We start from the raw sequence: 12,018 nt of genomic DNA, 5'->3' as shown, positions 1-12,018 counted from the left end.
CACTCTGATTTTATAGCCCTCTCCGAGGCTCTATAAATGGACCATGGCGCGGCTGTTTGCCCCGTTCTGCCATGCCTACAGAAGCTCATCTGTTGACCAAATAGCTCGCTATCTCCAAACCGCCCACGGAGCCATGCGGGATAGGCAGCAGGAATGTGGGGCGTGGGCGGCCTACAGCGCGAGCGCCCGTGTGCGTCTGAGACGGCGGGCTTTGTTGCCCTGCGAGAGGGGAAAGGGACAGTTGAGGGAACAATGCGGACCATGGAGTTGATCTTGTGAGACACAAGCACAGCACACACGGGGAGTTGGCCCGAAACCACGAGAAGCATGTGGACCGAGACCGCGGCGCCTACGGGAACAGCTGAAAACGTTCGCACGAGGCCGCGTTCCCTCCCAGAGGCCGATAGCCTCCAGCGTTACGACACCCCTGCAGAAAGTTCTCCTCACGAGAAGGCTGCAGTGGAGTGTGCTATGGGTAACAGGAGCAGCTCTGGTATGCGTTCTCCTCTGATTTGATACCAAGGAGGTAGTTCACTCAAAGGCCAAAAGCACAGAAGCATCCAACCATCCATGTCAGTTAATGCATGAATTTTCAGTATGGGAGGGAGAATTTTCTATAACATACCACATGTGTAACAAACCACCCACTTCTGCTGTCTGCACTGATATAACAAACGTCAGTTCAACATGGGATGGCTACACTCAAATATGTTAAAAAAAAAAAGAACAAAAGACAGGTCATGGGTGCCAAGATCAAATACATTTCAGGAATTTCCCTCTGGGATCAATAAAGTATCTATCTATCTATCTCTAAATATATCAAATAAAAAGAATTCAATACCAATTGCGGGTCACAATGTTAACGTTCCTTTGAAACCACCATAGAGATCTCCAAGGCCAAACAAGAGGCATGATATTGTTGCGACATGAAACAAACAGCGGCATTATACTTATGTCCAGCACACAAAGTGGTTGCCAAGTGTTGATGGCATCACTGCTGGCTCTCACAGGGGAATTAGCCTGGCCTTGTTTACCAGCCCACACGAACAACAGGGTCAGGTCTCTGGCACACTGAGATCAGACACCGCAACAGCTGAGAGGACTTGAGGAGACCTTGACTGGCTGCTCCCTGTTATCGATTGTTGCACAAGATCAGAAGCTGCTGGCTTTTTTTTTTTTTTGAAACACCGTGAGAAGATTCTGTGTGCTTACTGACTAGGGATATCGAAAAACCCGAGATGACGACCCGTAACCAAATCAGCAATGACTACTCCCTTGTGCAATCTTGTGGTGCATTTTGTCAGTGCTTGGTGAGGCCATGTAGTACATTAGTCCTACAAAGTGCTGGCTAAGATCATATACCTTTTCAGAAAAACACCACTTAACCAAAATACTGTAAAGCACATTTTCCTGGTGGTGTTAATCTTTGCAAACACTAAAAGTCCATTCAGAATCTACACAGTGGGTGTGACCCTAATTTCCCTTCAATTACATCATTCCGTTCTGTTGCCACAGTGGTGTCCTGCTCACCCAATCAAAACCTGAGATTCTACATACTGCAGGAACCCAGGAACTGAGGACAGTGTAACATATGTCAGAATGTAACAAGTTTGTCTACAGGATGTCTATAGGACATAGAGAGTTCCATGAACCACAGCCCTTGTCTCAGAAAGAAACTGTGTCTGAATGCTGCCTAACTCCGTAGGCACAATGTGGTCATTGTGGGAATGTTCATTCTGTTCACTCTGTGCTTCCAAGACCGTCTTAGAAGATGTTTAACCCAAATTTAGTGCAGTTGGTTAAAATTCATCTTGTAAAAAAGATATGACATGAAGGGTGATATATTTGAAAGCTGTTTTAAAATCAGATGTTACAAAGCCATCTGATACAAAGACTGCAGCTGGAGACACTGAACATGCAACAGCTCCCTCGTCCCAGCTATCTGCAGTGTCACTGGGGGAAGTAAAGGTTTGTATAGTCCCATGGCCTTTGGCATCTCAACAACCATTCCCACACATTTTCTGGATTCTAATTGTGAATTACATAACATGGCAAAACATCATGTTTACCATTGTAATGTTTTTTTTGTTTTTTTTGTGGTCACATTCTGGTCCAGAATGGTTGTGAGCTCTTGTCTTCGGCTCTGACTTGCTAGTGCACTACAACTTAATAGAACAAGCCACGCTGCAGTGCGCTAAACCAATTTCTATCGGACTGTCTGATATCTTCGGGGTCCTGTGGGTCTTTCTTGGGAATTAATCAGATTTTGCCCTGAGAGCAAGATGCATAGCTACAGAGAAGGTGCGTCTGGGGCAGCAAACATAAATCCGTTTGATTAAATTAGAGTCGGGCCTGTTTGGACTCCATACACTTTCCTCTAACGTAAACTCTGTGGGTAATGGTATTACATGCCCAATATGAGACATGGTGGTAGTGTACAGGGACACTGGTTGTCTAGGTTAACGCAGGGAGGCTGTGGGCTATTCAATATTTCACATTATGACAGGCTAGATGTCTTTCAAATGTGAGATAGACAGATACAAATGTAAGCACAGATGAAAACTTTTCGCATATTGACTCTCTCTCTCTCTCTCTCTCTCTCTCTCTCTCTCTCTCTCTCTCTCTCTCTCTCTCTCTCTCTCCGTGACAGTCTCGTTTGCTGGATCTCTCGCCGTAAAGTGGTGCGGACCTTGAACCAGAGAGAGCATGATTGCATGGAGATGACATGATACCAGCACTACTCACTGACGCCCCCCACTGTCCAACTGAGGAGCTGCAATGCCAAACCTCGCAGCGGCACTGCCGGGGACTCCATCCTCTCCTCACATAACCCTCCAACGGCCACTCAGCCCATAATGCACTGCTCTTAACAAGAGGCTATTTCAGAATTGCAGCTCAGAATACAGGAGCCAAGAAATGACATTCTCAAAAGAGATCTGCCCGGCTGTTTCAACCGGCCACGCGAAGTTCCCGGATTATTAATATCCCTGAAATTCACCTCCAGGTGTCCTCACAGAAAAACATGAATGTGTAAAACTCAGTCCACTATGACATTACTCACAAGCAGGGGTTTTAATTGCTTAGATACATGTGGTGTTTCCCCCATATACAAAACCCTTTTTTGCCATACATTCTGGACCAGGATTTGTTTGGATTTTTCTATTATGTGTTGATATGCAAAAATGAAAGATACCATGCAGACCTTCTTCGGAGTTTGCTTGCTAACTTTGTGCCCATTTTATATTCATTGCAATAATTGCTGAGATCATATCACTTGCATTCACTAAATATGCAGAATTACTGATTAAGCTTGCATAGGAACGAGGACTGAAGGTGAATGATCATTTACTTCAAGGCAAGTACACCACAGTGGGTGATGCATTTATATTGCAGGACTTTTATGAGTGCTGCCTTAGGGCTTAGATATCAGGACATTAGAAGTAGAAGAAAAAGACCATCATGAAGTATGTCAGAGAGAGCAGACCCTGTCCATGGTGCTGAAACAGACACAAGCCTCTCAAATACTAAGAAATATTAATTATTCATTCCATGAAATGATTTCGACCTGAAAGCAACCATTTCCTGACTCTTGAATAAGCTCAAGATTATAACGGGTCTTCATATGAGTAATGACTTCTTAAACAGTTTAGATCCATTCTATGTGATTCACTTGACCCAGAAAAACATGATCAGGTCCTTCAGGATCTGTATTGCTCACAGCACACCAAACACACACAAACTCGCAAATGTGTGTGTGTGTGTGTGTGTGTGTGTGTGTGTGTGTGTGTGTGTGTGAAAGAGAGAGAGAAAGGGAGAGAGAGACAGAGAAAGAGTTTTGGCCTCAGAGAAGAGACAACTGGTCACCATGGTAACATCAGTACATCAAGACTAACATCAGTACCTTGTGGAGTGTCACTACAAAAGGCTGAAGGACTCAAAGGAGTAAAAGAGGAGCTTAATAAGCTTTAAATGTGCACAGAGAAACCGCCATTCACTCATTAAAACATGGCAAATGCGTCACTTTATTTTTTCCCCACTGCAAAACTTACATAATTCTGCAATGACTGTTTGCTGCTCAAGGTTTTTCAAAACAAAATGTCAATGGCAATGTCAGTACAGTACAGACTCCAAGGACGTCTGAGTGAAGAAAGTGCATTAATGCATTAAAAGAAAAATGCTTTAATATGGAGGAAAAATTATAAACATTTGTTCCGATCTATCGTTATCTATCATTACCAATCATGGATCATTATTGATAATTAAAACTCCATTAAGAAATTCTTTATGAAATATTTTTCATTTAATGAACACTTCAAAAGCACTGATGTCCTGAAACGCTGGTGTGTACGTCTGAATCCTGGTTGTGGAAACATACGTGCAAGATGTCAGATGGCCTGCAGATTGAAAATATTGAAGATATATGTACCAGTATTGCCATATACAGTGATGGCAAGAAGGCAGCGAGACGTGAGAAGTTCCTTCTTTCTCCATAGGTGACCCGACCCGGTGCTTCGAACACGAGCCGAAACAGAAGTGCTGTCAGTAATCAGTAAGAGAGCAGCCACCAGCCGTGGGCTCGTACGAGACACGTCAACCAGAGCCGTGCACAGCTCTGGAGAGAGGCTCCGCTGGGATAGATCACTGGAAACCGAATCAAGGAACAGGTGCAGGTGATTAGTATTTGATATTCGGTTGATTGGGAACACGACGGGCGTAGCGCGCGTCTGTGTGTGCGCGCCGCGGCGGGCGCGTCTCCGCTGGCTGGCTCCATGTGCGCCATGACATCACCATGAGCGGCTGAGATTGTCTAGGTACACGTAATGGCAGAACAGACGTACAGTCCCAGCGGTTAGCTTTGAACACCAGTTCACAGTTTCTTCCAGGGGAGGGCTGCAGTTCGACGCAACTGCTATAACCTTTATCGGTGTTCTCAGTTCACTCAGTGTTCAATGTTCTCATTTTTCAGCCATGATTGACAGGTGTTGTCATCAGATGACTCCCTCTCAGATCTTTTCATTCAAATAAAGGCCCGCCCCCAAGCAGCCCGTTCCCCGCGGTGCCTGGGAGAGGGACCCGGGTGTGCGGTGCCTTAGAGTGTTTTGCAGCCTTGAACCAGGCCAAAAATAGAACCACAATTCCAGTGCTGCAAAAACATGGCAGGCTTTTTATTTTTTTCATTTCTTCCGGGCCTGTTACAAAAGCGTAGGGTAATGTTCTGTACGGTGACAGCGCAGGGATCCTCGATTTCTTTCAAACACGCTGTTACTCATGCAATACTGCTTGTATAATCAATATTTTTTTCTCATTTTTGTTAATGATGCCGGTAAATTGAACCTGTAGTTTTTCTACTAATGTAAATTACAAATACAACTCAAGTACAATAAGGTAAACACAACAAAATCAATGCAGATGTCCCAATTTTTCTGATTCACAGAAATATCTATAAATATCTAGAAATGTTTATATACTGGACATATAATTTATTATAATTTTTCTGGATGACCCAAAACGTGCATTGTATATACTGTGTGTGTGCATATGTGTGCGTGCATGTGTATGTGTGAATATACATGTGAATGTGAATGTGTGTGTGTGTGTGTGTGTGTGTGTGTGTGTGTGTGTGTGTGTGTGTGTGTGTGTGTGTGTGATTCCTGTTGTATTATAAGCATGACAGTCTTTTTGAAATATGCATGTGCGTCCATTGCTGAATTTTCAAATACGATAAAGTCTTTAAAACACTGTTCTCAAGGCAACCAGGTATGTCAAGCAAGAATGTCTGAACAATTAAACAAACAATTAAAAGGCAGCGCACGCCTGCTTAAACAGTGGGGGGAAGCAGCCTTAACCACCCTCAGCATGTTTTATCCATGGCAGCAGACAAAAATAAAACCTTTCAGCATCAAGCTATTGTCAGTGCACAGGAAGGGTGTATATAACAGGTACCTGAAACAACACAGTGGCTAGTGACTGACTCTCGGCTACAGTGGGAGCTACAGTGACTGTCGGCTACAGTGGGAGCTACAGTGACTGTCGGCTACAGTGGGAGCTACAGTGACTGTCTGCTGCTGTGGCCCGAATGGGCTGTATAGAGACAAGGCTTCCTCCACGTTTTCCTTTCTCTGCACCAGATCCTCCCTGACTGCTTGAATGATACCAATGTTTGTAATTGCAGCAGAATTGCATATTTAGTTTGACGTGACTCTAGCATGTGGACTCGCAGTGATGATGAGGTTCAGGAGCAGATCGTTAATGTTAATTCAAAGGTATTTATATTAGTACAAAGTACAAAGCCCATGGACTACAGGTAGCAAAATAGCAAGTAATGTTCTGTAGTGAAACAGTAAAATTATGAGAAAATGATGCGCAAATAATGAATGAGTCCAGAAACATGGATTAATATCGTCCAGGCCAAAACGGTTACCATGGGCCAAAGACCTGGGTTAATGTAATCAAAAGACAGAACAGGGATCATAAACCAGAGCATAGACCAGAGATGGATTCATTGAATTAATTTAATGCAATTTATGGTCTTCTGGGTGTTTAAAAATACTGTGTTCACAAATTGGTGTACTGGCTGTTACAGCAGTGCATGTTGTATGTTATTAGTGTATCTATTAAAATGTCATACTATAGTACAGTGTAGTGCACTGAGTTGCCCTATAACCAGTAGTGCACTAGTTGGTGTTGCCCTTTAACCAGTAGTGCACTAGTTGGTGTTGTCCTTTAACCAGTAGTGCACTAGTTGGTGTTGCCTTGATCTATATATTATCATTGATCATGTGCACATGTGCATCATGTGTACAATTATGTTGTTCTTTTGTGTTGCACTTTGGTCCTTGAGGCATTTTATTTGGTTTCGCTGTATACTTGAATATGCTATAATGACAATACAAAGCCTTTTTGCTTGACTCTTGACTCAATCCTTGACAGGTTATTGTCTGCACGTCATATTGCCAAGCGACGGACCTCCTCTGTCTCAGCATCGGTTCTGATCAAGCCGACTGCTCCAGCATCATCAGTAAACTCCATTATGGCGTTAAAGCCATAGGAGAAGCCCAAGCACACATCCACGTGTCACAGCGGTATTCAGTACAGGGGTGGGCCAGGCGTGACTGTCAAGCTAGACAGTCGAATTACGAAGACGAAGGTGGTGACGCCCAGGTTGGCGAGGTTGAAAATCAGCTTGGATGGACTGAAGGTGTTAAAGGCAGAGGTGAGCTTGATCAACCACATGCTAACATGATAGTTGCTGTCGTCCAGGTGGGCCATTGTGATGGCATCCTCTGTAGACCTGTTGGAGTGAAGGGCAAAACTAATAAGAATCCAGTATAGAGGGAAGGCAGGATTTCAAACGGGGGAGGACAGAAGTCATTAAAGGTAGTAAATAAGAAGGTTTTAGAACTGGCACAACAGTCGATGTCTTTAAGTATTCGGGGACCTCTGCATAGGAAAGGCAGAGGCTGGAAATGTCAGTGAAAAGCCCTCAGCCATCTGCTCAGCACAGTCTGTAAAACAGCAGGTCTGCACTTCCATCAGAGCCAGCAGCTTCCTGCACATTATCTCTACACAGGGTGGAGGACACATCATTGATGGAGAGACACAGATCAGGGTTCATGGAAGCTCTGCTTTGACTGGAGGTTTAAGTTACCATGGGAGGAGGGTCAGCGGTCGAGGGGGTTGTGCTGCTCGGTTTGTTGCTGTGGATGTAAGACCATGTCACGTGTTGAAGATCAAAATGAATGAAGTTGTCCTCGGTCCTCCGTTCAGTGGCGTCTCGAATTACTGACACTCTTGATAAAGGGGAGTGAAAAAGGACATGAAAAAAATACCCTTGTTGCTCAGCTCTGCGATGTCGAACTGAACATGTGAGAAATGTTCTTTTATTGAGGTAAAATTATGAAAATATTTTCTTTCTCAGAAATGTAAAAACATAACATTTTACTCCCTCCTATTGACAAGGCAACAGCACTGACTCTCGTGCTTGACGACAGGCAGGAACCCATATAAAGGGTCTGAGATGAAAACTCTTGGTCTATTTCTTCTCTCAGAACCCTACCAGTCACTAGACAATCTTTGGTTCTGGCCCGTGGCTCCTTGCCATCTCATCTCAGGTTTTTAATTATAAAAGTTTGAACTGGTGCTCAGTGACATTCTGGATGGGTGCACTGGGATTTCTGCTTCCAAATACTGTCTTTACAAAGGCATTCTCTGATTCTATCTATATTTAGGCATGCTTTAATAAAGGTCACATTTTGTTCATAAGAATTTCAAAGGAAGTCATTAATTCCATATTTAAGAGAAAATACAATTTATTTATTTCCTTTTTTTCTTGAATATCTTTACTCCAAGGTTGGCATGTTGCTTACATTTTCATACTTTTTTTCATACATGCTTTACCAGAGGCAATAATTCTGTAGGACATCATCTGAACATCATTTACAGTGTTGCAGTCAATCCAGCAAGAGTCTTTATCCACAGCAGAAGCGTAAAGGTTTTTTCATTATCTTTATCGGTTTCTGTAGATAACTTGAGTGTATGGGTGTATGTTCTGTTGAGGTGTGAGGCAGAACTCTCTGACGTCCTCGTGGCAAAGCCCAGGCGATGATATGTGACTGCGCTGAGAACACGTGTGCGCATGCCAAGAGTGCGTTCCAACAAGCAGCTCAAACACGAGGTGAACGCCACAGAGCACAAATGGATTTCTAAATGCAAGCGGTTAACGAAAACTCTTTTGTTTTACTATTATTGTTTTTAAATCAGCTGGACATGTTGCATGTCTTTTGTAATACGCGTGCGTGACAGCGCACGGGTTCCTGTTCCATCACACAATTCCTGGATCTGACACATGTGTTTTTTGGTGGAGAAAGGCTTTTTTTGAGTCGCTGGCAAAACTTGAGCCTGTCTGCTTACGCCAAGCAACAGCAAAACAAGATTTATAGGGTTTTTGTTTAGTTTGCGCCAGGAAAATGAACATACACAACAAAAGTGGCACAGATATGCTCGAGACACATATAGACCTGGAGGCACCGAACAAAATATTATTCGGTATTGGAACAGACAATTTTATCACGCTTCTTATTTTTGGAGTCATTTTCACCCTCGGCGTCCTGGGAAACTCGCTGGTGATCACCGTCCTCGCGCGGCGCAAACCTGGCCAACAGCGCAGCACCACCAACATTTTCATACTCAATCTCAGCATCGCTGATCTCTCGTATCTTCTGTTTTGCATTCCCTTTCAGTCCACCGTATATATGCTACCGACATGGATCCTCGGAGAGTTCATCTGCAAGTTCATCCACTACTTTTTCACGGTGTCCATGCTGGTTAGTATCTTTACATTATCGGCTATGTCAGTGGACCGCTATATCGCCATAGTGCACTGCAGGAAGTCATCTTCCATCAGGGTCGCGAGACACGCGCTGATTGGAGTGGTCGTTATATGGATACTGTCTCTGGTCATGGCTGCACCGGTCGCGTACCACCAGAGCATCGTTGAAAGTAACGATAACAGTACGTTTTGCTGGGAAGTGTGGCCCGATCACGATCGGAGGAAAATCTACGTGGTGTTCACGTTCGTCTTTGGATACCTGCTGCCCTTAATCCTGATCTCTTTTTGTTACGCAAAGGTGAGTTTATGAGAACGTTTAGAATTGTTGGTGTCAATTTGTGCACGTACAGACATCAGTGTAAAACATATTTCATGCTGTGTTATATTTTTGAAAATGAACAATATTTGTACAGGTACTGAATCACCTAAACAAAAAACTAAAGAACATGTCAAAGAAGTCTGAGGCATCTAAAAAGAAGGTAAGAATGATTTGGACTGTAACCACACAGTTTAGTTTACATCCCCTCCATCAGTTCTACAAATCACTCACTCAGCTCACAAATAGATGTATACGAGTTTACGTCACATGGGTCAGCAATTTTGACTAAGTGAGTGTTTAGCTTCAAATGTCTCTTTCTCTGTTTGCATGTGTGTGTGTGTGTGTGTGTGTGTGTGGGGGGGGGGGGTGCACATGTCCTCAGACGGCACAGACAGTGCTGGTGGTGGTTGTGGTCTTCTGCCTGTCCTGGTTGCCCCATCACGTGGTGCACCTGTGGGTGGAGTTCGGCTCCTTTCCTCTCACCCAGGCCTCCTTCCTCCTCCGGGTCGCCGCCCACTGCCTGGCTTACAGCAACTCCTCCGTCAACCCCGTCATCTACGCCTTCCTGTCAGAGAACTTCCGGCAGGCTTACCGACAGGTGTTCCATTGCCAGGTTGGCAGTGAGTACCCCGCGCGGGACGCCCGGGAGATGAGGGACAAGGCGGAGGCCATGCCCTCCACCAACTGCACCACTGTCTGATCTCCCACAGCCACCTACGTCACCTACGTCAGCCTGGGAACTGAGATTCAGGCGCCATCCCGTGCAATAAAGGCCATATGTGATAAAGGCCCTGGGCTTGCCTTCTTGACCCTACAATCAAGCTTACTTACTATCAATACATTACTACCATTACATTACTACCATTACACTACATTATACTACTACCATTACATTACTACCATTATACTACTACAATTACATTACTACCACTATATTACTACCATTACTCTACTACCATTATACTACTACCATTACTCTACTACCATTACATTACTACCATTACTCTACTACCATTTCACTACTACCATTACATTACTACCATTATACTATTACCATTACACTACTACCATTACATTACTACCATTACACTACTACCATTACATTTCTACTATTACATTACTACCATTACATTCCCTCAATAGCTGATAGAGTATGTCTCTGCATTCCTGAGATTAGATGCAGTATTGACATGTAACTACTGTGACTGTATTATGTGTGTATGATGCTCACGGTAAACAGAGTGAAGTAAAGGTTCGTTAGCAGTGTTAGCTGTGATGCTATTTGTTTAGCCTATATGGTCATTAGCTTGGATGTCAAATGATTGCTTTAAAACAGACATCGTCTGTCTAAACCAATGTAATACTACTTTGACTAAGCTTTCATGTGAATATGAATGGATCTTTGCTGATTATGTGTATCCTTAGAAATGGGGAAATAGAAATGCTAAAAAAAACCTTGAGAAATCTTAAAAAAAGAAGTAAAATGTATTCAGGAGTTCAGTCACAATGATAGGATGTGCCCATTAATAGTGTGGAAGTGTGTGTGTGTGTGTGTGTGTGTGTGTGTGTACATCCATGTGTGTGTGTGTTTCAGTGCATATATACCTTCTTCCTTCTTCTGTACTTCTTGTGCCATATGTAAATCTTTAAAATACATTCTTTTGCATCTGTGGCATATACAAAACTGTTTCTGACACTCATTGTTGTGCAGTGACGTTTTGCCATTACATGTGAGTAACGTTTAATGAACGCTGTTATGTTGTTATGTGCAGTACAGAAGTGAAAGGTAATGCAATCCCTCTTCATTAAACTGCTTTGAAGCCACCGTGTCTGGAAGAATGGGTAAAAGTTGTAAGTGCAGTACATACAGGATTGTTTCCAAGTGCATACTGTGATAAGTATGGATGCAATATAACGGCTTTGTGTTGTTTGAACTGCATTTTATAATAGCATGCTTGCTTGGAGACAGTTTTTAATGCACGCTTGTGCAATATACTAAAGTTCATGTTTGTGGAGTGTGTGGAGATCCTGTCTTGAGATAGACTGCACCTTGTTGTCATGGATACATGTGTAGAGTTGGAAAGAGCCTCAGAGTTCAGTGCCCTGTGCTCTCGGGCTGTGGAGTGAACAGCAGCAGGACAGATAAGTGTGTGTGTGTGTGTGTGTGTGTGTGTATGTGTGTGTATGTGTGTGTGAGCAACAGGTCACTGTGTTCCCCTAAACATTCTATAAACCATGAGTGTATTGTAGTGTTTTCAGCATCAAAGTCGAGTTTCATTTCGAAATAGATGAATCACACCCATGGAGGCATATGGCAAGTGTGGCTCAAAAATGGAAGAATTTTTTATCTGGTTAGCTCCATCAGAGCCAA

The 12,018-nt window shown here is 43.4% G+C and overlaps 1 protein-coding gene across 1 annotated transcript; it reads left to right on the top strand.

Moving 5' to 3' along the window:
* The first annotated feature begins 8,643 nt into the window (after positions 1–8,643).
* Positions 8,644–11,481, top strand: galr1a (galanin receptor 1a). Its single transcript, XM_077007839.1, has 3 exons — positions 8,644–9,626; positions 9,742–9,807; positions 10,030–11,481. Exons 1-3 carry the CDS (start codon positions 8,967–8,969, stop codon positions 10,345–10,347), a joined length of 1,044 nt encoding a protein of 347 aa, XP_076863954.1. The 5' UTR covers positions 8,644–8,966; the 3' UTR covers positions 10,348–11,481.
* The last annotated feature ends 537 nt before the right edge of the window (positions 11,482–12,018 follow it).

This window comes from Brachyhypopomus gauderio, chromosome 6 (genome assembly GCF_052324685.1).
Source record: "Brachyhypopomus gauderio isolate BG-103 chromosome 6, BGAUD_0.2, whole genome shotgun sequence".
Taxonomy (NCBI): Eukaryota; Metazoa; Chordata; class Actinopteri; order Gymnotiformes; family Hypopomidae; genus Brachyhypopomus; species Brachyhypopomus gauderio.
The sequence above is the reverse complement of the archived record's forward strand: the minus strand, read 5'-3'. Positions and strand labels throughout refer to the sequence as shown.